General features: G+C 45.9%; 1 protein-coding gene across 1 annotated transcript in view; it reads left to right on the forward strand.

The window, feature by feature from the left end:
- The window catches only part of LAMTOR1 (late endosomal/lysosomal adaptor, MAPK and MTOR activator 1), a 102,549-nt gene that overhangs the window by 50,000 nt on the left and 25,338 nt on the right, over window positions 1–27,211 (forward strand). The window contains exon 3 of the mRNA XM_078658628.1: window positions 20,394–20,471. Coding sequence (XP_078514754.1) covers window positions 20,394–20,471 — 78 coding nt within the window. The remainder of the gene's footprint in view (window positions 1–20,393; window positions 20,472–27,211) is intronic.

A 27,211-nucleotide genomic window follows, 5' to 3' on the forward strand; every position in this document is an offset into this window, starting at 1 on the left:
AGCGAGTAGCAAATGGAACAGATCCAAACGAAACCGGACCAGTAAAAACCGCTCATATGTGGACAATGACCCCAGGAGATAAGGCTCTGTTTATGGGTTTGTTTTTAGCATCAGGAATTTGCGAACACTAGGTTTTCGCACTTCTAGCTCATCTCTTTCCAGTTTCCTTAAGCTGCTAAAAGCGTTCTTAACAAACTCCACATCCTTTTGTACAATCTGATCAGGCTTAGAGAAAAGTTCCGGACGCCCCAACTCTTCAAGGCAACCTCTAATATATTTCAGCCATGGTATTCGGGACATGTGATCAAGGCTTATAAAGTCAGTTATAATCTGCTGGCTGGGGCTAAATCCTTATTCAGCCAACATTTGAGCCAGAACACTAGGGGGCGCAAAGCCAAAGTGTCACATAAAAAAAGGTACCCCCAATTCCTCGTGTGGTTCGATAAGCCGCTTGGCACACCCAGCAAACGCTTAAATATATTCTCAACCACCTGTATTGCATCTGTGCCAATGTTCCCCCAAATTTCGCTGCCATAGCACGCTGTTGCTATACTTTTGGCCTGATAAACTTTCAACATGGCCGTAATTGGGCGCCTACCCATCTTTGAGGCAAAGTTGAAAATAGCAGCATTTACCCTCGTGATCTCATCCTTTTTCTTCTGGATGAGAGGCCCCCACTTCAGGTGATCATCCACTGAACCTCCCAAATATGAGAAGACGGACGTCACAGGGACCTTCTCAGGACCTACTGCAAAGACAAACTTTTTCTTGTGCTGTATCCCTACCTGCATTATATATAATTTGGCATTGTTTATTGCTAGGTCTCATGCCCCCATAACATTTAAAAGGTGTCAAGCAAGGATTGGAGTCCCCTAGCAGTTCTGGCTATAAGGGCTGCGCCTTCCGCGTACAGTAGGACAGGGAAACCCCGTCGACCTACATACAGGAAGTCTGCCCCTGTGATAACCAAAGCTCTATCCAGTTAGTTTATATTGAGGTTGAACAAAAAAGGGGTGAAGATGCAACCTTGTCGTACACCCCTCCCAATTTTAAAATCCCTCTAGACACGAAGATCCTGAGCGTATCTAACGTTCGCCTTAGTGACCCTGTGCAGATCCTCTAGGAAGTTAACGATGTTCTCCTCCGCCCTCATGGACTGCCATAGCTTAACCCGGTCGACACAAAAAATATATATATATATGATATAGATATAGATATAGATATAGATATATATATATATATATATATATATATATATATATATATATATATATATATATATATATATATATATATATATACACATACATACATACTTTTAAAATCTTAGCCGAGCAAGAAACCGGAAAGCTCAGAAAATTACTATAAATTGTAATACCTTTCAGGGATATTTCCTAGAAAAAGTGGAGAACATCATCTCGGAAATAAAAAGTAACACGGTGAATGGGCATGTCCTACACCTTGACCCCCATAATTCCACGGATTGTACTATCGTGGACTTCCCAGAGATAGATGCGTTGAGTTTGGAGCAATTGATGGGTAGAACTAAATCTGGCTCCCCAGCTGATCCGTGCCCCCCCTAGTGTATATCGTGTGGCACGCCCCATTTTGGAGGAGCGTATTATTTCTCTCCTTAATAGATCACTAGAAACGGGGTAGCTACCTGTTGAATTTAAGGAAACGCGAGTTAGGCTCCTGTTGAAGAAACCCGGTGCGGATCCTGCGGTCTTGAAGAACTATAGACCAATCTCCCATCTGCCCTTTCTTTCTAAGATTCTAGAACAGCACGTCCTGAAGTTTCTATCCCTTCATGTGGAGTCTCATTGTCTACTCCACGAGCGACAGGCAGGGTTTCGAGCACACCACAGCACCGAGTTGGTGAAGCTCTCGGTGCTGGATGAATTAAGAGGCATGGCTGATATTAAGAAACCGAGCGCCCTGATTCTTTTAGATCTGTCAGCGGCGTTCGATACTGTCAGCCATGCCCTGCTCCTGGAAAGACTGGATAACTTCGGGGTTAAAGGCGTGGCCTTTAATTGGCTGAAATCCTTTCTTTTGGGAAGGACACAGAGGATACAACTGGGGGATTTGACATCCGATGTGGGGACTTTAGAATGTGGGGTGCCTCAGGGCTCCGCATTGTCCCCACTACTGTTCAATCTTTATCTTCAACCTCTGATTGCATCTCTTGCCAGTATCGATAACACTGAGGCCGCGCAGTCCCAATCGCAGAATATCTTGAGGTACACGGTCGGGTGGATGACTGGAAATCTGCTGAAGATCAATCCGGATAAGACCGAGGTATTGGTAATTCCATCTACCACCTCACCTTGGAGCGATCTTTATTGGCCACAGGAGTTAGGTCCAACTCCGAAGCCGAGCGCAAATGTAAAGAGCTTGGGGATTAAGTTGGATTGCGATTTGTCAATGGGCAGCCAAATCTCCTCTATTGTTGGGAGCTGCACAAATATCATCAAGCAGTTACGTAAGCTAGCCCCCGTTCTTTCTCAGTCCATGTTGCGAACAATTGTAGCGGCGACCATTATCTCAAGATTAGATTATGGGAATGCCCTTTATTTAGGCCTCCCTAAAACTCTGACTAATAGATTGCAGGTTGGGATGAACGACGCGGCGCGACTGATTTTTAGACTCCCCAGAAGGACCAAGGCCTCTCCCTTATTACAGAGCTTACATTGGCTCCCCATAAAAGACAGGGTAGAGTTTAAGAGTCTATGCACGGCCCATAAGGCAATTTATGGCCATGCACCTGCTTATATCAGAGACCGTCTGGAAGTGTATAGCCCAAAAAGAACACTCAGATCTTCTGATTCTCAGTTGCTGATCTGCCCTTGGTACAAACTTGTAACCAAGGGAGGGAGACCCTTCTCTGTGTTGGTCCCTCAGCTATGGAATAAGCTGCCTCAGGGGCTACGCAGAGAGGTGAATCTCCTGCGGTTTAGAAAGTCCTTAAAGACATTGCTGTTTGGAAAGGTCCTTGGTGCAATGTAGGCTGGCTGTTGCACTACCTCTTTGTGTTGTATGTAGTTATTGTATGAATTTCACCGATTTCCGAGCGCCTAGAGACCTGCAGTTTTGGCGCGATATAAATCCAACATAACAATAACAATATATATGTTCTGTTATGTTATGTTAAAATGCATTTGTATAGCGCACGGCTACTCTAAAAGAGTGTCCCGGCGCTTTCCACAGTCAGCTACAGTGTAAAAACATAACATGAATAACAGATCCCAGAGGCAGGAAGAAAGAAAGATCCACCTAAACAGAAAGATTAAAAAGCTAAGTTTTCAGGTTCCTTCTAAATTGAAGCAGATTGGAAGTGCTGCGAAGTGCCAAAGGAAGCGAGTTCCACAACTTGGAGGCCTTGAGGCTAAAAGAGCGCCCCCCGTACGGGCCTTCCTCACCCGTGGGACCACCACAGTAAAAAGGGATTCAGAGCGCAGAGAAGCGTGCAGGACGATAAAAGGCCAATCTCTTCTGCAAATATCCCGCACCTGACCCAAAGAGAGCTTTGTGTACCAGCGTCAGGGATTTAAACATAATCCGTTTCCGGATTGGCAACCAATGCAGCGTCTGCAGCAGCCCAGAGGCCCGTGTTCGTCTATGCAGACCAAAGATCGCACGGGCTGCGGAGTTCTGTGCCACCTGCAGGCGCTGGACCAGATAGTCCGGTAGGCCTAAAAAGAGGGCATTGGCATAATCCAGCCTGGATCCGATTAGCGCCTGCACTGTGATCCGTCTGTGCTCCGCAGATAGTAAAGGAAGAAACTTGCGGAGCATTTTTAGAACACCGAAGCAAGTGCCGGACAGGCCGAGAACATGCGCTCTCAGAGAGAGCTTGTTGTCAAGCCTAACACCGAGGTTCTTGGCGACCTGGGAGGACTGCGCCGGAGGGCACATTGCGGCCGGCCACCACTGCCGCCATTCGGGATCGATGTCACAGCCGAAGAATAAAACCTCCGACTTGCTGGAGTTGGCCTTCAGGCTATTACGCTGGAACCAGCCGAAGACCATATCCAGACAGTCCCGAATTCTCTCCCCATCAAATGGCTGAGCTTTGCCACAAGTGAAGAGGAGTTGCGTGTCGTCGGCGTAGGACACGATCTGGGCTCCATAGGCCTCCACCGCAGCCGCCATAGGGGACATAAAGATGTTGAACAATGTCGGGCTCAACACAGATCCCTGTGGAACCCCAACTCCCAATGGCGGCATCTCGGCAGAGCTCTGGGAAACCCAGACCGTCTGGCGGCGGTCTTCCAGAAAAGATGTAAACCATCTGAACACCGTCCCTCTTAGGCCGATGTCATAAAGCCTGGCGAGAAGCGCCTCATGAGGGACGGTGTCGAAGGCCGCCGACAGGTCCAACATGACTAACATGGCCTTGCCACCCACATCCAAGGTCTCCCTGATGATCTCAGAGACCTCCACCAACGCTGTTTCCGTACTGAAATTCGGACGGAAACTGGATTGGGATGGATGGAGCAAATTGTTGGTTTCGAGAAAACTCGACAAGACACCATGGACATGTTTCTCCGTGATTTTAGCCAAAGCCGGGAGAAGTGAAATTGGCCTATAATTGGCCAATACCTCGGCATCAAGACCAGGCTTTTTCAGGAGGGGGATCACCATCGCCCTTTTCCAGGTGCGAGGAACAATCCCCTCCCGCAAGGAGGTGTTGAGGATCGGGTTGACCAAGGGATCCACCACTGCCGCCATCCCCGCCAAGAATTTGGCGGGGCAGGGGTCCAGTGGTGAGCCAGATTTAAGGCTGGCCAGCAGAGTCCGAGACATGTCACTGGAGACAGGTGGAAAGTCAGCCAGTACTGCCGTGGACACGGGTGAAGTTCCAGGTCCTACCCCAGAGCCGCAACCATCCTCCATCAAGCTCTCCAAAAAGGAGGCCTGAATTGCCTTAATCTTGTTGGTGAAAAAGGTGGCAAGATCACACGCCCACGCCTCAGGTGATACAGGCGGGGGTGAATAAGAGGTCGGGGACATGAACTCCTTCACTATCGTGAAGATCTCCTTGCAGGAGTTCACCGATGCCTCAATCCTCCTAGCAAGATAGTCCCGCTTGGCGCCAAGGATATCCCGGTGATAGGCCTTCACCATAGACCTATAGGCGAGTTTAGCCTCCGCATCATACTGAAGGCGCCAAGCCCGCTCAGCAACCTTACAATGGCTGCGAGCCAGACGCAGCGCCTCGGTGAACCATGGCGCAGATTGCCGTATCGCGGTGGACCGGGGAGTTACCCTTGGGGCGAGAATATCCAACCTCTCCGTCAACCATCGCTGCAGGGCCTCGGTGTCTCTTTCCGGGTCGCCCGAGAGAGAACACTGATGTTCCATGAGCGCCTGCTCCAACATGGCAGGCGTCACTCTGTGCAAAGCTCTTGAGGCAGCTCTGGGCACTGCAGGGGCACAGATACCAGATTGCCCGATTTCCAACACAGAAAACCCAATCAGCCAATGATCCGACCAGAGCACCGGCCGTGCAACGATGTCAACAATAGGGACAGAAGAGAACACCTGGTCAAGGGTATGCCCTTTCTCGTGAGTAGGCCCTAGCACAAACGGAGCCAGGCCAAGCGAAGATGTAATATCTAGGAGTTTGATACCCATCCGGATCATCCGAGACATCAAGATGAAAATTAAAATCGCCTGCCAGCAGACAGTGTTGCGCCGACAGTGCCAACTCCGAGATGGCTGTCTGTAGGTCATCCCAAAAGGAGCCCACCGGGCCGGGAGGCCTGTAGACCAACAGTCCCTTAAGCGCTTGACCAGGAGACAGTCTGAGCGTAAAGCTCAGAGATTCAGAGCCCTCGATGGAGTTCACAGGGAGAACTGAGCAGGAAATGGTTTTCCTCACCACCACGGCGACTATCCCCCCCCCCCCCCCTACCCTTGGCTCTATCTTGGCGAAAGATATTATAGGTTGGAGGGATCGCAGTAAAAATATCTGGGTTCGATGCCTCTCCCAACCAGGTTTCGGTCAGGAGCAGGCATAACGGATTCTCCCTGACAAGAAGATCGTGAATATGTAGGGCATGTCTTGCTACCGATCTAGTGTTCAGCAGCAAGCAGCGGTGTTTCACGTGTGCCTCGGGTGTCCTAAGGACACTACACTTTGCCCCCGTGGGCGACCAGCCGCAAGCCGGGCAATGACGTTTCCCCCTGTACCGACCGGGGAATACAGAGCGACATAAGCAGGATGAAGTGCGCAGGGCGTGAAGAGTCGCCGAGGAGTAGTGGATCATCCTTACCCTCACCTGACCCAAATCCTCCACCGCCCCGCCGCCTCCGGGACTCTGACGGGCGCAGACGGGCAGGACTCCGGCACGACTCAGGCACAGGGAAGGCGTCCACCTGCGCGTACCGCTGCACGTAAGGGAGCGACTTTAAATAGGCTCTCCAATGAGCCCTAGGCGCGCGAGTCCGCTCTAAGATGGCGGCCGCCGCCGCCGAATACCAGGCCCCAATCAAAGATGGCGCCCGAAATGGAGACCCAGGACCCGGACCCACAAAGTAGTGGTGATTTAGAGGCACAAAGGTGCCCTTTTTTTATATGCAGTATGGGGAGCGAAGTGTAGGCAGAAGGCCAGAAGTTAAAAACAAGATAAGGTAAAACCCAATACAAACACAAAGGTAATGCAAACAAAAACGAGCAAAAGGTTAAAATTTCCACAGCGCTAGTCCAGCGCGCTTGCAGCAGTGTGGTAGGTGGTAGAGACCCCTGCCCCACGAAGGACCGCCTTAAATAGGCTCGCCAATGAGCCCTAGGCGCGCGAGTCCGCTCTAAGATGGCGGCCGCCGCCGAATACCAGGCCCCAATCAAAGATGGCGCCCGAAATGGAGACCCAGGACCCGGACCCACAAAGTAGTGGTGATTTAGAGGCACAAAGGTGCCCTTTTTTTATATGCAGTATGGGGAGCGAAGTGTAGGCAGAAGGCCAGAAGTTAAAAACAAGATAAGGTAAAACCCAATACAAACACAAAGGTAATGCAAACAAAAACGAGCAAAAGGTTAAAATTTCCACAGCGCTAGTCCAGCGCGCTTGCAGCAGTGTGGTAGGTGGTAGAGACCCCTGCCCCACGAAGGACCGCCTTAAATAGGCTCGCCAATGAGCCCTAGGCGCGCGAGTCCGCTCTAAGATGGCGGCCGCCGCCGAATACCAGGCCCCAATCAAAGATGGCGCCCGAAATGGAGACCCAGGACCCGGACCCACAAAGTAGTGGTGATTTAGAGGCACAAAGGTGCCCTTTTTTTATATGCAGTATGGGGAGCGAAGTGTAGGCAGAAGGCCAGAAGTTAAAAACAAGATAAGGTAAAACCCAATACAAACACAAAGGTAATGCAAACAAAAACGAGCAAAAGGTTAAAATTTCCACAGCGCTAGTCCAGCGCGCTTGCAGCAGTGTGGTAGGTGGTAGAGGTGTATATATATATATATATATCCAAAAATGAAGGTTGCCCTCGTTGAAGGAAGCCACACGCAAGAGGTATGTTTTCACCGCTTTATTGAGAAAGGCTGCAGCAGGAATTCAGGACACATCCACAAATCTTAAGAGCCCGACGCGTTTCGTGCAACCCTGCACTTAATCATGGGCGTGATAGTCATTCAGCAGCGCCTTGCACTTTTATGCAGCACCTGGTGTCCTTGGTGAGACCCGGCCCAGTGGGAGTTCACAGGCGCACTGCCTGCTGGCCTCTGTAGTGCTGGTGAGTCCTTCTCATGTGAGCTGCATATATATATATATATATATATATATATATATATATATATATATATATATATATATATATATATATATATATATATATATATATATATATATATATATTCACTGAAAAAACCATAGGTTTTACACACGTTATAGTTGGGAATTAGCATTTTAAAAACCTTTGAAATTCACTGAAAAAACCATAGGTTTCACACCAGTTATAGTTAGCTGGTCATTTTACTCATACAAAACCTTTGAAATTCCCCTGTTATAGTTAGTTCAGCTAACTATAACTCACGCGCCCGCAATGCACTGCTGATGATGTCACATATTACATCACTCATGACATGGTCAGTGACATCACTCATGACATCTCAAATGACATCCCTGATGACATCACTGATGACATCATTCTCGTGGCAGACCTCCTCTCCTTTGATACACACGATCAAAAATAGAAAGTAACATTTTCAAAAAAATGGAGATACCAATTCCGGTTAGAACAACCTATTCAGTATTTCAAAAATCTACATACATATTCGGTCATTTACTAACAGTTCTATATAGGCACTCATACACTCATCATATGGTGCACCCCGCGATTTTTTTTCCGCCTTGGGGGTCCCTGTGGGACCCCCTGAGCAGGCCTAGGGGGTCAGGGTGCTTCTACCCTGCCCCCTTTTTGAGTTCTACACTTTTATTTTTTAGGTCTCGCTGGTAAACTGCATCCGAAGGATGCGTGTCCAGCTGGAGACGTATAGTTGCCTGTCTCGGGGGAAGGAAGGACAAGAGGGTGTTACGAGCGTTTCTACCAGATTTGGGTGCGCGAACGCGCACGTTCCGTCCCGCGCCGTGCACATGCGTGCGCATATACACAGACACTCGCTCACACACACTCCCTCCCCCCCCACAGTCACACACACTCCAAGACACATACACACACGCACGCTCACACACATACATACACAGCCCCCCGCCGCCGCACGCGCACACACACATGCCCCCCCGCCATCGCAGCTCAGCAACAAGGCGAAGCCCCACTCACCGGCTTCCTTGGTGCGGCGGCGGCTCTCCTCTCATCGGCAGCTGCAGGGCCCGGCAGCAGGACTCTTCCTCCCTCCTTCGGCACCGGGGCGCAAGGTAGGCTCCTGCCTGCTCCGGTGCTCAAACAGCCGCGTCTCTTCCGTGGGAGGCGGGGTAGGCTCCCGCCCTCCTACTTCCTGTTTCCGGTTGTCCCGCCCGGCCTGCCTGACTTCCTGGTCGCAGGCCGGCGGCGATGCTCGGTTTGTACCGGGCTGCGGCGGTGATGCGGGGGGACACACGAGGGGTAGGCTCCCTCCCGAATTTAATTACTTAAGGCGCCCGCAAATTATGGGGCAGTGGCGCTTTTGCTCGCACGTGTTTTCAATTATTAGGGCCGGGTCTACAGTACATGCTGCTGCACGCAATTGACTTTCTTTTACCTCACTACTGGTACTGTAACTGAACTTTACAGTGTCACAGTGTTAGTTATTTTAGGGAACTCGTTCGTAGTACCTGCTTCTGAGCTTGTCCATCTGTCTTGTCATTAATCCACAGTCCCAGTCAGAGTCAGTGCAATCTATGTTCCGCGAACTGCGGCCGCGCGGCCCTTAGTTCAGTGTTCCCGTCCAGTGGGCGGGGGATACTGATTGATGTGGGTTGGATAGGATTTTGAGTCTTTAATCTGAGGGGGTTGGGCGGCAGCAGGCAGCGTGAGCGTGCGCAGATTTCAGATTGCGCATTACCACGCCCCAGCACACCCATGCATGGGCCGGTCGCATCCCACCACCGAGTCATCACACTTCAACGGACATTCAACTGAACTCTCCAGCCAGCGCGACGATGACGTTAGTGGAGGACCGCAGGCTCACAGCAGTAGTAGTGTAGCCAGCCACTAGCCACCACTAGTACTGTAGTAACAGCCCAACAGCTGCAGCACCAGGTGAGACAGGCACTGCAGGCTATCCGGCCCGCCTGGCCGAGTGTGTCCTTATTTATCAGTTAATAGCGCACGCACCTCAGTGCACTGCCTAGAGCACTCTGCAGTCAGTGTGTGTCGTGTGTCCGCTTTCTGGCTTTGTTTCGAAAACTGACTAATGATGCCCCGCCCCCACCCCCCCACGTTCCCTTAACCCTACACTCGTTGATAAAGTAAGTTGGTAGACTTGCTAAACTAATTCTACTGCAGAAAGAGCACGCAGATGGTCACCTCTGGCCTGGATTTTGGTTCAAGGGTTGGTGCTGGGTGGCAGCAGGCAGCGCAGGGCTTTAAGTCGGGTGAAAAAACGGGGGGGGGGGGGGTCTCTCAAAAGAGCGTAGCCAGTGTAATTAGGGGCGTGCCTTGAAAGCACAGGTTAAAAATCTGTGTTTACTGTTTCGCATAGTGTGCAGCCCGACTTGTATTTTGCTGTTTCTGTCATTGCATCCAGATATGTTATACAACAACAAGTAACCTCATACGCAATGAATCTGTTGCCCGTTCCAGTAAGTTTCTGGGCTGGTGTCAAAAATTGACAGAAGGGTACACAGGTGTAAATGTGACTGATCTCACCAAGTCATGGAAGAGTGGCTTGGCACTGTGTGCAATCATTCACAAATGCTGCCCTGACCTCATGTAAGTCATATGTTCTCTTCTGTCTTCTATTGTCTTAAACCTCCACGCAAAAAGTTCATTTGATACCCTATGTCAGGTACACAGCAAACTATCTTGTGTTGAAATCTTTGATAATGCACTAGGTCATCATTTGCAATACCCTGTTGTACCATTTTACCAGCAGTTATCCCTTTGATGTGCAGTGGTAGACGCCACTTCATCCCTTCCAGCTGGCAACATGCCCTCAGTTACGTCCACTACAGGACCCCACTTACATTGATCACTTACATGCCCAGGACCTGGGAGCCACCCATTATACAATTTTCTATTAGCAATTTCAATCATTAAGACATTTTAGTAATCATATCCATCTAATCTGACCAATGGAATTCAGCCTTGTCAGTGGTTATCGTCAGGGCCACTGGAATTACGCAATGGTGGGCTGTGCCAATTTTTCTCATAATTATAGATTTGCCACATTTGCAACATAATCCATCATCTACAGATTTCAACAAAAAATGTTTCTAGCTCACGCGGTTCAAATGTTACTAAAAAAATACTGCTGCACGTGTTACTGCGTAGTGGAAGGCCCTTTGCAAAGGGTGACTGGACACCTTTCTGTTGCTTATTGCTATATTTGAGTATTAAACTGGTACTAATGAGGTGCACTCAATGCCCAGCCGGTGTTAACAAGTGTAAAAAGTACAAATTAATGAAGTAATGCTATTATTAAATGTGCTGAATTACACTGCATAATTTTCTTTTTCTTGCCGCATGATTTACTCAACCTTGTAGCAAAGTTGTCCCTCTTCTGGCGCATAATTCCAGTGGCCCTATGTATTAATAGCAGTTACTTTTGGTCATTGATGCATCGTGCAGAGGCCTCATTTTCTTCTATATTACATGGATAAGGCCTGTTGTAACTTCTGGGTCAAAATATAATTGCTGTAGCAATGATCATGTATTGTAGGTACGTTAACACTTGTACTAGTGGCTAGCAATCCTGTGCTTTAATGATTTGTGTTTCAAATGCAAGTATTTTAAAAACACCATTTACATTCGTGCTTCCGACATTTCTCCCAGGTACTAGGTTGCTGATAACATTGTGCTCCTCATCTGAATCTTTCGAAGACCCAATATTTAAAAATCCTTCAATGAAGTAGGAGGAAGGTTAGGTCTGCTTCTTAAAATTGAACGCTTCCCAACTGATCATACTACCGCCAAATAAGGCTCGATTGCTTTCTCCCATTGTTATAGGCTTATTTTCACCTCAAATTGTATAATTGGGCTCCTTAAGAAACAGCTTCTTGACCCATGTGATATAACAATAATGATTTATTGTACATAATGATCCTTATAAACACATTACATTAAAAGCTATTAGCATTGTAAATGACAATGCCTTTTATTTATGTTTTAAAAGCAAAAACATAAATAAAAGGCATTGCCATTTACAATGTCAATAGCTCTAACTTTAATAATGCGAGACCTATTGCATTGCAAATGCTTGTTGAGTTCTACACTTTTATTTTCTGCTTTCTTGTGCCCCAGTCTACTGAGGCACAAGATGGCTGCCATCAATTTCTGTTTTGGAGTGTTCACAGACAGTGGCAGCCAATCAGCATGAAGCTCGTGCACGGCAAGGTGCGCGCACGCTGCGCGCTTATAGATATATCATTGATTTTAACTTTAATTTTCTCAGCAACTACTGGAGGGATTTACACCATTTAAACAAAAGCGTGATCTGCGTACCAGACCCTACCATTTCCCCAAATTTGGTGTAATTTCGTTCAGCGGTTCGGGCTGTAGCCGTGTCTAATCGTCCTCTGGAAATTAACATGGGGAAAACACGTTTTGGGACCCCCCCTTTTTTCTCGGCCGCCGCTTGACTAATCTTCCTGAGACTTTCAGGAAAGGAGCGGAGCGGGCCATCTTCTTTGAGAAATTCGGGGAGATTCATCAACCGGCGCCAAAATTATTCCCAATAGAATGTTGCGGATTTCCTATGGAAACTAGGTCCTAACTATAACTACCTACTGGCGACCGCCAGTAGGTAATAGATAGATAGATAGATAGATAGATAGATAGTGCTTTTCCTACACTAAGGCAGGAGAGCACTCGAGGCATTGGCAGGAGTAAATCCATTCATTAGTAAAAATTCTCCCCCTGTACAGAATGCTTCAACAGTCTCACGGTTGTTCACGACATACCTTCATTTATGTCAATACCACACCCTCTTAACGTAGTGTGCCACGATAATTAATCCTGAATGGACGCACTTCTCTTCACCATTGTTGCCAGCATATATAAAAGCCCTCAGATGGTCCTACATGCAGGGAGCTGAGCCTTTGAAGAAGAAGCATTGAGCTTCGAAACGCGTCGGCGGAAATCAACGAAAGCTGCGGAAGCGGTGAACCCAACCATAAGACTGTTGAAGCATTCTGTACAGGGTGAACATTTTTACTAATAAATGGATTTACTCCTGCCAATGCCCCGAGTGCTCTCTTGCCTTAGGGGCATTTTGGAGCTTATATATCCCCCCTCTAATATGCATGATCTTCGATTCCACATAACCTCTTCAAAACATCCTCTGGCATATTTTGAATGAGACCGCTGGCTACGTCCCACTGCTAGATGTGATTAAAGATGCTCTCTCGTTTCTCAAATCATGTAACAACTTTCTGCTGAAACTAGCAAACTACACACTACTCGGTTGTGCATTCCTCTCAAAGCCTGTCTGTTTGAATACATTCCTTGCGGGAAACATCATTTACAACGAAGGCATCACTACGCGTAACGTTTACAACGAGGCACTTACCACGTAAACGTCTTTCCCACGCGTATGCCTTCAACGATCGTCTTTACCACGAAAGAAACGTTCCGGTCAACAATCCTACGTTCTGCGTGTACTAAAAAGAAAAGTCCTTTTTTTATTTTGATAGGTGTTTTCATGCATTAATTAAATACGTTATAAGTAGTAAAGGGATGGGTGTAAATGGAAAAAAATAAAAGGGGGGCTGGGGGGGTCAACCCCCCCCCCCCCAAAAATCAAATAAAAATAATTTTAAAAAAAGGGGGCTGGGGGGGATCTCCCCCCCCCCCCCCAAACAAACAACAACAATCATTAATGAATCTATATTAAAAAACAATTAAAATAGATAAGTGAATGTGTAAATAAAACGTGTATTACTAATTAACAAATGATATTCTTTGAAGAAATATTCAGCCATCTTGCTTGAGGGTCAGTGAAAGTGAAAAAAGACAATGTCACTACTGAAGACGTATTTTTTTTGCCTATCAGTTTCATTATGTTTATTTAATAGTTTTTTTTGGGCATAATCGACGCTGGATGAATACTAACGTATTTATGCGTGTTAAAATGCTGCGTTCTATTATTCTGCGTGGTAAAGACTCTAGCGATGTAAAATTCGCGTGGTAAAGCCATGCGTTGTATTTGATATCGTGGTAACGTCATATATTCATTCCTTGCATTGTTCTCTTTACGTTCTGCCGACCTGGTATGACATCTAGTAGTGATTTGATTGGCAATATGCACTATGTAGGCATGGGCAGTGACCCATATAACTTTTCAATATTGATTGAAACTGAACGAATTACAGTCTTTATTTCAGTTAATAGTTTTGGCAGTAGGTGCCGGTTAATCCACCCAGTACTACGTCTCCCCTTTGGAAATTACTGCCTTTTTCTACAAAGTTGGAGAAAAAATGCCTGAAGCACCTTTACAGAACAGACGAAGAGGTGAACCAAAGTTTTTGGGAATATTAGCTGAAGGAAGTGGGGTTTGGTGGTTCAACGGACTAATGCATCTCCTTCAGCGATCGGTGTTTTAGCTCAGTCACAGGTTCAAATCCTGGTGTACCCACTCAGCCTTTCACCTTTCTGAGGTCGCTAAAAGGAGACCCATTGAGCTCAGTATCTATAAACATGTTATTTAGTGCCAAGATGTCTCAAAGGGCCATGTGCATCTTACCAATAGGCGTTATGTTAAGCATTTCTGAGTAGGTCTTCAACAAGAGTACCAGAAACCACTAATATGAGTAACCGTAGCTTTCTAAAGTACTTCTGAGAGTACTTCACACCTGTGCCGGAAATAATCACCTTCTAAGCCCCCCTTGCCTTATCCCTCAAAGGAACTCGGTTGAAGGGCATTGTGAGCACTGGGTCAAGCCAGCCAATCCTCCTATGTAGAAATGGGCTTGTACTTGTTGAGACTTTTTAAAGTTATGCTTTTCAAGATGTTTGCCTATGTGTACCTCACTCTGTCTCTCCTGCCACACCCAGCAAAATAGGAGCACCTATGCTCTACTATTCAAGACAGGAAATATCTCAACACCTAGTAGAATAAGGAGTCTGTGGGTGCATTCAGGGGAGCGTGCATATTTTTCTGTAACCAAAGGTTTAAGGTGTCTGCGCTTACAAAAATATATAGAGGATGTAGCCTTATGGCTAGAGCGGTCGACCTCAAAGCTGGGGAACCGTGTTCGAGTCTCGGCAACGACGCTCCACATCCTGTGATTTTGGGCAAATCACTTTATCTCCCCGTGCCTAACAAAAATTAATGTGTCCTCATGTAATGAAACTTGGTGCTCATGTAAAGCGATCTGATACCCGATGTCTCAGGTCTAGTTTGCACTATGTAAAACTCCTAGAATTAAAAAATAAATAAATAAATAAATCTCCCCAAACTTGACCTCTAAGTGAAATTTTCCACTGAAAGTTTTGCGCTTAAACATATATAGTGTCAGTCAGTCAAAATATCTTCTTTCGGCTTAAACAATAGCCGCAAAAGCACAAATGATTTACACAAATTGTATTCTAGATTAAAATTACATTTAAACATGCAATTCATTATAACATTCAGGTCAAAAACTATGAGGTCAAAAGACTGTGCCTTATGTCTCAATTATAAAAAAGTTATGTCACCGCACCTAGGATGAAATAATCTGCCAACTGCTTATACTAAACCTAAAGTGCCTGGCTGATGCATCGGAGCCTAAAAGTAACAAATAATCTAAAAAGTCACATCTTCCAGATGTTAATTTAATAACACCAGTAAATTGCACAGGGCTTTCACATAGCATAGCCACTTAATTAAAACATTCAGTGGATTTAACCAAGACTAATTTCAAATGAAATCTTAAAAAAATCAGTCTGCAAAGTGCTTAAATATAATCAAAGTGCTGTGTACTCCCATGCATATTTAGTGGGAAATTTATCCCACAAAGTGGAAGAGTTGGCAGATTTTTTTCTCTTACGAATGCTACTTTTTGCTGGCCTTTTCATACTCTTGTTACTGTGCCGCTTTGCTCTTCTGCAGGCAAGACTATCTTCATATGTGCTGACGCTTTGGTGGCTGTATTTCGGTATCTATGATGCTGCTACATTAAGATCCTAGTACTTGTGCACGCTATCGCTGTTCCAACAATTTTCACCCCATTTAGTGAACCGTTCTTGAGGAGCTCCCCATATACTCTAGGAGTTCACTGCAGTGCCTTTACGCCTCCTTTTTAAATGGTAACCTATATGGTTTTAATTGAATGGTAATCGAACGGCTCCCAAACAGGTAGTGGCTTATACTTTACCCCAATCTGTATACACACAAAAAAAGAATTACTCTACTTCAGGGATCGGTGTTCATTTATGTGTTTTGAAGTGCCAGACTTTGCACCTTTTTGTAGATCCTTATCACTCTCCCCCACCAAACAAAGAGTGAGCATGTGAAAAACCCCTGAGCTAACATACCCTACACATACTTTGATGACCACCTAGAAGCTACAGTGAAGAAAAGCATGTGTTATATATTCACGAACTCCATCGCTGGCAACGAAGTTCACAACTTCATCCTTGCCATGGCTGTCACTGTTCTTGGGTGTATTTTTATTCTCTGAAAATAGTAATGTCAAATATTTTTGTGGCATTTGGCAGTTCTCTATTGTGAGTCAGCTCCTTGTGATGAGATGGCCTCTTAGCAATATGATTCCAGATAAAATCAGCTGACGAAATGCTTTGGGAACATTGATTATTCCCAACAATGAAAAGATCTGTTCCTTTGTGCAGTGCAAGTCTATGATTTGGATGTGTGAATTTGATGTTTTGTGAAATTCAAGTGCCAGACGCTTGTGGTGAATGCATAGCTGGGTGCCCATTATAGTGCGGTTACAACACGGTTGGTGTCATGACACACATAATGAGGTCACATATTGATAGCGGCTGCCTAATGGATCAGATGGCATATAGGCAAGGAGAAGCACATATTTATATATATTTTCTATATTCGTGCCAAGATGTGTGTTGTTTTGCACTGTGGTAGGTTGGGCTGGTAGTGCAGGTTGAGGGCACCACTGATGTGAGTGACTTGGGTGACTTTATGTAAAAGCAGACTTATGAGGTACTTGGCTCTCACGTAGGTGAGGGTCAGTAATTTTGGACAATTAGTTTGGATGAATTTATCCCTCATTCATAAGTTAGTATTATAATGGTAATTAGGAGCCTAGGGCAGAAAGTTGGGCTAGTAGAAGGTATTAGAGGTGATCCCAGAGATCTCAACTCTTCCTTACGTTTGGTGGTTGTATTCTAGGCTGGACGCAATTCCTAGAGATCGATTTTGCAAAGCCACATAAATTGAATTATCGAACTGTGATGACACTGGGTAAGGGACTATTCAGTAATCGCCATGGTGAAAAAGGAAAGTACGGACATAAAGTTACTCAGTGCAATTATTTTGGCCATATAGAGTCATGTCTTTTTTGATGTGAAATGAATAAATATCTCCTTGGATTTCCCAAACAAGCTAATTTTTGGGGTGTGAGAAATTGCAGTAGAGATCGTGGATACTGAATCTTCCTTCTCGCCTTGTTCAGAGGAACTCTTTGGTCCATGTAGCCAGCTTGTTCAGTGACCTAAAAATCTGGATGGTACGTAGTATTTCCAATAACCATGTCACATAATTTGTATATGAAGTAAAAATTGGGTGACATTGTTTTTTATCGGGAAACTGGAAGAGCAGTGACTCTGAATAAGACACTGAGTCAGAACATGTGTTCACTAAGGAGAAAGTGAGCGTATACGTTTTAGGAGCACTCCGCTAGGTCAGAATGAGCTCTTTAGAATCCGGTATTAGCTCTAGAGTTAAGTGAAACCTCTTTCTAGGAATAATGAAGCGTAATGGATTTTGCTTCCACAATGTAAATGATATCTAGAACAGCTAGACCAAGATAAATGCGTTTTATGCGACATTGTGTCATGGGTTGTAGCCCTTGAGTAGGCTGATTAGGTTACAGATTTGAACCTTGTGGTTTACACCATTGAGAAGTATTGTAATGTCCAGTTGTCAAGCTCAATGTCTTGTGCATGTTGCAATAGAAGGCTGCTTTATTGTGGTGACCCTGTTGGCAAGGAAATTGGGTATGCCTCACTACAAGTGGTGCACCCAGCTACTAGTACGGTGGAAGCACTCTACCAATGCTGCGACAGCCTCTCCTTCACTTAAGGGGTTGTTTTAAAGCAAGGTGGGGGTACGGTAAGGTTTAGGTGTAAGGTTTAGTGTTAAGTGTTGGATATGGTTGATGAGCTATATTCATGGTGAAGATAGATTTCAGGAAATCATAGATTAATGTGTATGTCAGGTGTAGATATACCATGACTCCAGAACGATCCTCTGTTTTCACCCCAGAGAACACATGACTCCAGTCCTGCAAGCACTCCTCTGACTTCATGTACATAAACGAACAATGATGAAGGCACTTTATTTGCATTGTCCACAAAGCCTCCCAAGCAAAAGGCCACTAAACCTACAAATTGAATATAAGCAATGCATACATGAGAGGACACTGCACACCAGGCTAGCACCAAGGATCATCTTTCTGCATTGAAATCAGTCTAAAGGACGCTTTTCTTGATGCAAGCAGCCACACTCTAGAACTCCTTGTATGTTCGAGAAGGTTCTGAATCTTAGTTGACAAAGTTTGGAACAGAAGTGAAAACCTGGTTGTTCCCGAGATAATTGCGTCTGCCTCTGACCTTGGTAAAAAATCCAGAATTATAAGCAGTACAAGTATGTTCCAGAACTATGGGATAGTTGTGACCAGGTACCCTACCCAAACTGGTGACCTTTGCCAAAAATAACCTTGTAATGACCTCGACATACGTTGAGACAGAATAAATATGGTGTCCCAGCGTCTCCACTAATTATTAGAAGTACCCAGAACTATTCAGCAACTGCAGGCCCATCTCCCGAATAAGGATTTTAACCTTAGTGACTCCCCATTCATCATACATGTAGTAAACACAATCTACCCTACCTCTGACCACAAGATGGAAAACAGCAATTCTAGTCATTCTGAAGGTAATCCCTTGCTCAGTCTGAAAGAATCCATGTCGCCCATATGATATATGCCAATTCACTACCTAATACCTCATTAGGGGGACGGGCATATCGTTATATGCCTGTCCAATTAATGAGGGATTAGGCAGAACTCTGATTCCCCCAGACTCTGTTTATATACCTTTTACCTCCCCGAAATCTATAACATCTTAGAGTGGATGACCTGACACACCCAACATAGAAAATCAGATTGAGAACTTAAAAGAGAAAAATTAACGCTGCAAATAGACCTCCAAAATATATCGGTGTTGCCAGCATAACACAAACTCTAAACATGCATGTCCGTTTGTCTCACTTCCATCATATCTCCAAGCGCTGCATCCGATAATGCAATAATCGTGCCTCCGTCGTTCTAACGTATGATATGGAAGCACTTCTTTCTTAGGCTCAATGTAAAGATAGTTTCCTCCCAACTTCACACGGACAGGGTTTATTATGCTATCCGTGTGGGGTAAATGCTTCAGCGCCTGACATAAAGTTAGTAATCACTATAGAAATAATACAGTACAGTACAAAAAACTGCCAGATCTTGCTGTCCACTCCCTCCTTTCTCATTCCTTTATGATCAACGTCCTTTGACCGAGTGGCTGTCTATTTTTAAAAAGTCATACTAGTTGGAACTATTTTTTTTTTATATTTAAACTTCTCTTTAGTCTCTTAATTTTTGCTAACGCGTTCAACTGTGACAACAATCTTCTAATAAACACTGTAATTGAAGCTAAACTTCATCTGTGAGTGCAAAGTAAATATCCCATTAATAATAGTTCTGCAAAAAACTATGCGGAGAACTGAGCTCTCATAACAAAAAGAATCGTAAAGTTAACATAGACCTACAAATTACTACTTTACAGTAGGTACTCCAAGCAGTGTCTAATGCTAACTAATCATAGGAGTCCAGGTACAAGTTCCTAATTCTGGAAAAAGTGCCTTTAACGTCTCATAGCTTAAACAACTTTCTTTCTAGAGATGCCTGCATTTCCAAGTCATTCATCCACATTTTTAATTTATTTTTACTCTGAGGTATAAATATCAATATATCTCAATATGAGATGTCTGTACTCCAATATTGTACAACTCGGGGAAAACCAGTTAACAAGATAAAATCTCTCAGTGCAATAGTCCTCCAGCTCAATCTATGGTCCTTGTAAATGGCAGTAAATTTGGCTTACAAGCACCCTCTCCCTTCAATCTAGGGAGACGCACTACAGAGTCATTCAGTTCTTCATGTGTATCCTACTTCTGCTGCCTTGAAATTATACTTCTCAATTGAGATTCCTTTGACAAGCCAAAGCCTCACTTGTTTTGGTCATCTTTAATAATCTTTAATCTGTATATATAATCAACCATAGCAGTTTGACAGATTGCAGCATCAGCTGTGTTTATTCATTCCTGGCTGCTATTCTTCAGCCACTTCATCTCTGAACAGTTTAAAAGCATGAACTTGTTTTAGCCAATTGAATCCTTGCACTTCCCGCAACCGGAGTAATCATTAATAATATCCTTGTTCATTTGACTTCCGTCAACCCTTCTAGTATGACTCTTCTGTAAGTGACACATTGTGTGCTGCACATTAGACATGGAAATTCGTATTGAAATGAAGAAATATTATTTTTTTGTTTCTGTTTCCTCCCACAGTAATATAATTGATGTTTCGGCTGCGGATTCCCAGGGCATGGAACAGCATGAGTACATGGACAGAGCAAGGCACTACAGGTAGGAGACCGGCTTCAAAACAAGCCATCTAATCAGCATGTTTGAGGAACTCGTGGAGTCATTCTTGGGTTCAATTGGTGTTGGTATGTTATTAGGTGCCGACTTCTGAGCATGCGTTGTGCGCCTGCCTCTCCATTTTTCTATTCCCTGAAATATCAGTACATACCGGAGGCCTCAAAGTGCAGATTGTGCTCCAAATTGGCACATGGATGATGTCCTACTGAAAGTGAAGTTTTTTTTTAAGTGTATCAGAGAGAACTCGACCATTAGAAACTGATAGGCTTCATACTTGCATGGTATTGTGTGGGAGAATAATAAGAACTACAACAGTGTTAGTGCTCTATTATTGTGTCTTAATCATTGCAGCACTTCTGCCACATAGCATTTACTTCACCAATGTCTTGCAGACCTCTTGAGCAGCAAGGTGCTCCCAGGTCTAAAGCTGGAAAGGTAGCCAAGGGACTTACCTAGTGCCTTACTCTGTTGAGCTGCTGTTTCCCAAGACTCAACATGAATCCTTGCCTGAGTAGTACATGTGTGCCTGAGTCTGAAGTGAGAATGCTGCCTGACAGCTTGCCAAGATTCCAGTACCATAAATGCGAAGCCCCCCTATTGCGGAAGCACTATGATGTTCCACTCTTCCGTACCTGTCTTTCAGGGTAATCCCTGTTGTACCATAGCTCCCTTCTCCAGTCATGGCTACATTTCATCTTACACAGACAGAGCCTCACCAGCCCAGCACCTAGAGGTCATTCAATAGCATCACTGTGGATGTCGGTGCACCCAATTCTGAACCCTCCTCACATTGGGCCAGGCAGCTGTTAAACCTAGACACTGGTTGACTTGGAACAGGAGTGAGTGAGGAAAGTAGAGAGAAACTGTGAAACTGCAGCAGAGGGTGGAAAGAAAAGGTACAAGGTGACAAGAACAGAACCCATAAACAAGAAAGTGAATAATGGAAAACAAGGTGGCGGAGCTTGCTCGAGTCCAAGTTGGACGCTTAACTCCCGAGCTTCGTCAAGCCGACACATAATCCTGCAAGATCCTTAGTCCTACGTTCGCTGGAGGCAATAATCACCCGTCGTGACTGTTGGTGCTTCGACCCGACACCCGAGGGCTAGCGGAGGAGGGCGATTTTGGCTGCTTTAAGTGGTTCCGCGTGTGGCAATCCGCGGGGTAATAGGCCGTGAATCACCGGTCTGAAGTTGCTGAGTTCCCCGACGACGTCATCCTGCGTGTGGCGGCGTATACCAGTCTTTCCTCCATCGACTACTGTGTGCAGAATAATGTTGACTTCCGTTGAATATGCAGGATATATCTGGTGAGACCGAAGTAGGCGCTGATGCGTGCGGTCTGAGAGCTCTGACGTGGAATGTCCGTGGGCTAAATGATTATCGCAAGCTGCAAAAGGTTTTGCATTATTTGTCTAGACACCATATTGACCTGGCTTTAATTCAGGAGACTCACTTACCCGCGAACAGTCCTAGGCTGTGGGCAAGGAGGTTAAGGGGACAGGTTAATGCCGCTGGTTTCACTACCCATGTGCGAGGGGTGTTAACTTGGGTGAACCCGAAATCGGACTTCACATTGACTATGCTTAAGGCTGACCCGGAAGGTAGATATGTGATTTCGAAGGTGTCCGGAAGGGGGGATGGATGTACTAGTCGTTAATCTATATGGCCCTAACTATGACTGCCCTGAGTTTTATTATAAGCTAGCTGAAGTTACGCGGGAATTACCCAGCCTGTCCGCCCTGTGGGGTCCGGACTTTAATATGACTAGATGTCCTGCTGCGGACCGATCGAGTGGTCCGGCCAGACAACAAGCAAAGGCAGCTAGGGAACTGGACAGAATACTGATTAGCGAAGACCTAGCCGATGTATGGCGTAGTTTACACCCAGCGCTAGGGGGATACACCCATTATTCGGCCTTCCACAATATATCTACACGGATTGATTAGTGGCTAGCTTCTACGGGTCTGCTCCCAAGGATACGCAAGTGTCCGGTATTGCCTGGAAAGCTTTCAGACCATTCACCCATATTGATAGAGTTAATGACGCCGAGGAAGGCAACCCCCCCCTCCCCCATTCCTATGGAGATTCCCGCCATATTCCTTACAAGACCCAGTCTTCAGGGAGGAGTTGCACGAAGCGATAGAGATATACTTCGAAACAAACATTGGATCAGTAGATAGCTCCCAAACTGTATGGGAGGCGTTTCAGGTTTATATTCGGGGGGTAGCCATGAGCAGGCACTCAGGGGTACTCCGCTCAATCCGACAAAGGCTGGCTCACTTGGAGCGACAATTAGCGGAGTGTGAAGGGCGCCAACTAACGGGAGAGACTGATGCTGACAAGGAAGAAATGAAAAGACTACTTACGGACTATCCGGCAGAGGCTGATGCAGAAGTCAAGCACTTACGCAAATACGCTATAGCTAGAATATATGGGGAAAAGGACAGACCGGGAGTGGTCCTGGCCAAGCCAACATGGTGAAACAGCAACGGCCGAAAATAGCGGTCACTGAAATCAAATCTAGGGAAGGGGGTCACACTTACAGGAGAGGTAGAGATGGCACAAAGATTCAAGGAATACTACACAGACTTATGACTACAGGGCGACGGGGGGGGCGAGGAGGACATCTTAGACTATTTGGAACACATTGAAATCCCGTTCTTATCGGACGTGCATAGGGAATTTTTAATGCACCCAAAAGAGCACGATGAGATCCGTGAAGCTCTGAGTGGGATGAAGGCAGGAAGCGCTCCTGGGGCAGACTGGCTGACAGTTAGCTTCTATAAGACATTTTTGGATCTGCTGCTTCCTCACTTTTCCGCCTTGTTTGCGGACTTGTACGATACGGGGCAGATGCCAAAGACAATGAGGGAAGCGTTAAAAGTTGCCATACCGAAGCCAGATAAGCCCCCAGAGGAATGTAGCTCGTACAGGCCACTGTCGTTATTAAATGTAGACACCAAAATATACACTAAAGTTCTTGCGACGAGGTTGGCTCTGTTGGCCCCAGAGCTGGTTGCGCCGGAGCAGGCGGGGTTTATGCTGGGAAGAAACATTACTTACAATTTACGTACGGTCTTTGGAGCCATTCAACGTACACGTCCAGAGACGAAAGCGATAGCAGTATTTTTGGACATGGAGAAAGCCTTTGACTCAGTCGACTGGCCTTTTCTGAGAGCAGTCCTCTCTAGACTCGGGCTAGAACCAGTGTTTCTGCAGAGGATAGCGGTACTCTATAGAGACCCGGCGTCACGCATTAAGATCGGGAACCATGTCACAGAACCCATTCAGATTCGTAGGGGCACTCGGCAGGGTTGCCCATTGTCGCCCACGATCTATGCGCTGGTCGCGGAGCCATTGGAGCGTGCGCTGCGAGAATACCACTCCCATAGGGGACTTAACTTCCCTACTTACCAACTAGTCATAACAACTTACGCAGACAACACCCTACTATGTTAGGGAACCGGAGAAGAATCTGGCGCCGCTCCTGCCGGAAGTGGTGCGATTCGGTGCTCTATCTGGGCTAACTGTAAACTGGAACACATCCATAGCATTCCCCATTACTGCAGCCACAGAGAGGTTTGATATGGAATATCCACTGAGGTGGACCACAGACTCAGTAAGATACCTGGGGATACAGCTCCACACTGATTCGGAGACGGTATTCCGCGAGAACTATGGCAGGGCCATTGCCCGTCTGGAAGACAATTTGGACATATGGATAGGATTACCCCTTTCCCTGCTGGGCAGGATATCGATAATGAAGATGGTGGTCCTGCCCCGTCTGCTGTTTTTATTCACGAATATACCGATGGTCCTTCCTGTGTGCTTCTTTTCTCGCCTACAGTCGCTAATGATTAAACTGGCTTGGGCTGGTAAGCAAGCGAGGGTGCAGTGGAAAATACTAGTCCTGCCATACCAGATGGGCGGATTGGGAGCCCCTGATTTCGAAATATACTACCGAGTGGCGCAGGGGGCGCAATTACACAGCTGGATACATGACGGAGGGACCGTGCCATTTATAAAGATGGAAGGTCTTTTCGCTGCGCCGCTACGGCTGCCAGCCATCGTATTTGAATCGGCAGACCGACGCACGGGACTGCTTGATTCCTTAAATTCACCTAGACACGCCTGGCATGCCCTACTGCAGCACCACGCTGGGGCGATATTGTACTCTCCACTGATGCCTACATCGTTGGCCATCTGGTTGGCCCCGTGCAGGGAAAAGGGGGTGATTGTGGCGTTGGAGGCCATGGGTATACACACGACGGGCGACCTGTTTCTAGACGGTACTCTTAAAACGCTGACGGACGTGACAACTCAGAAACCGCCCACTGTACTGCAGTGCTTTCAGTTTCACAGGGTCAGAGAAGCCTGGCGGGAGCTGTTGGGAGATGACTTACAGGAACCCCCAGAACTCTTAGAACTTAGATACGTAATTAAGTCGGAAGTCCCGAGGACACTGGTCTCTATTATGTATAAGATTGCCATAGCCGAAAAGGAGACCGGGTACAATAAGGCGCGCTTGGCCTGGCAACGCGACTTAGACACAGTTATTGATGATGACATATGGCGTTACTGCTGCAGTAACACAAGGTCTGTCTCCCTGAACGGTAGGCATAGACTGGTGCATTTTAAGTTTCTTAATAGAGTATATCACTCCCCGGAGAGATTACATCGGTTTGGACTACGTGGGTGCGCGACATGTGAGAGATGCACAGCGCAAAGCACAGGGTTTCTACACTTGGCGTGGGAGTGTCCGGGGGTACAACACTATTGGAGTGAAGTGTTCCAAGAACTGAGCAGAACATTGGAGGTAGAAATCACTCTGTCCCCGGCGCTAGCTTTACTAGGCTATTCGAGTCCACTGCCAAAGGCAAAGCGCAGGATAGTGGAAATGGGTTTGCTGATGGCAAAAAGGAGGCTAGCCATGTGCTGGATGAGAGGGCCCCTCCCCAAGATTGAGCAGTGGACGAGAGACTTGACTTACTGCTGCACGCAGTCTGAGAACTACAGTGAGCTACTGCTGCCTAAGAGTAGGCCCAAAAACGTATGGGGACTGTAGTTGGAATACAGGAGGCGGCAGGACTCGACGGCCACTGCTAACGACGTCAGCCTGTCGGAGAGCCCCCCCCTCCCCAAATGAAATGAGCAGAGGCTGTGATGGGATAGAGGTACTAAACGTGGAAGGGGAAGGATGCAATTAACCATCAAGCAGTGATTCCTCAAATAAGACTGCTGCAGAAAGACCTGCATAAGGCATTACAATGGCATCAGGAGATGGCAGGGTCTGCTGCAGGTTTTCCTTTCAAAGGATTTGCTGCTAGCTATTTTAACAACCATAATAAAGATCCTCTACAGAGTATCCTCATAATGGTAGCAGATAATATATTGAAGCTACTTAAAAGTGCATCCTCATTATGGTAACAGGTGGTATATTAAAGCTCCTTGGCAGAGTATGCTTATTATGGCAACAGATGGTATATTACAGATCCTCAACAGAGTAGCCCCATTATCGCCATAAAGTGTTTGCAAAGTAGTTAAATATTGTGATGAAGCCACCAATATGCTTGTACATAGTGGCTTAACAATATCCCGCGGTGCTGGTCCCTAAGCTCCAGGGCTCCCCCTGGCATGGGTAGGGATCTCCCGGCCCGAGAGCTCCTGGCTGTGTCAAGAGCCTGAGGTCTCCCCTCCATATGCTTTGCAAATGGGCCCCCTCCAGTTTGATTATGCCACTGTTTGTAACCTAGAGGTGATGTGTTCGAATCCTGGTTGGTGCCCTCTTTCCTAGCTTGAAAACAATAGTTTATGAGGTAGCCATACTTCTGTCACTATTAATCCCCTTCAGATAATTTCACGAGAATGTGATCTGTCATCTGATGACCAAGGGATTCGCCAGGGAAGTCATCCTTAAGTCCGGGACCCCAGTCTCAGCATTTTCGATGATTTGAACAGCAAAAGAATACTCACAAATCCTGAAACGGGAATTAATCAAACAAATACACAAATTGACATTTTATTTAATTCACAAACAAATATTTAAAAAATCAACATTTTAATAGTTATGGGAAGGATACAGTTGTTCTTAAATGCAGTTGAGGCCACTCATCGTCCATACTAGATTCTGTTTGATACACTTGTACTGCTTCCACAGATCAATCTTGGGATACAAAGTACATTTTTAGCCTTACATTTCAAGTTCCTTCACATTTACAGGATGTTTTGAATTTCAGTTTAACATTTTGATTCTTTATTTGTAAACACTTTATTAATCTTTGTATATTACTTAATTTTCTAAACCCTTGCAGACCCCTGAGTAGGCTTTGCGTCGACGGATCTCAGGTAAAGGACCTCTGCTCCAGAGTGTCCTGGAGCCACACTTGCACAGTCTTTCACACTTTGACAAAGAAGCAGGAAGTAACATTGATACCAAGCTACTAGAGCAGAAGAAAGACCTTCTTTTGCTTTCTTTGTCATTCTTAACTCTTGCTGCTGTTCCCAATTGGCATGCGGTTGGAAATGTTTGGCATTGTTATTTTCTCCGAATTGGGTGGCGGTGTAGATGTTTTGAGGTTTGTTTTTCGTAGCTGATGACGTTTGCAATAATTCTATGTTAATCGATAAATTCTGTCTCATTGTTGAGTAAGCTTTCAAGGAGATTTAGAAGGGATATCTGGTTTTTAACACATGGAATGTACAGAGATTAAGTTGTTTGTTGAAGAA

This window comes from Lissotriton helveticus, chromosome 8, assembly GCF_964261635.1.
Source record: "Lissotriton helveticus chromosome 8, aLisHel1.1, whole genome shotgun sequence".
NCBI classification, from domain to species: Eukaryota; Metazoa; Chordata; class Amphibia; order Caudata; family Salamandridae; genus Lissotriton; species Lissotriton helveticus.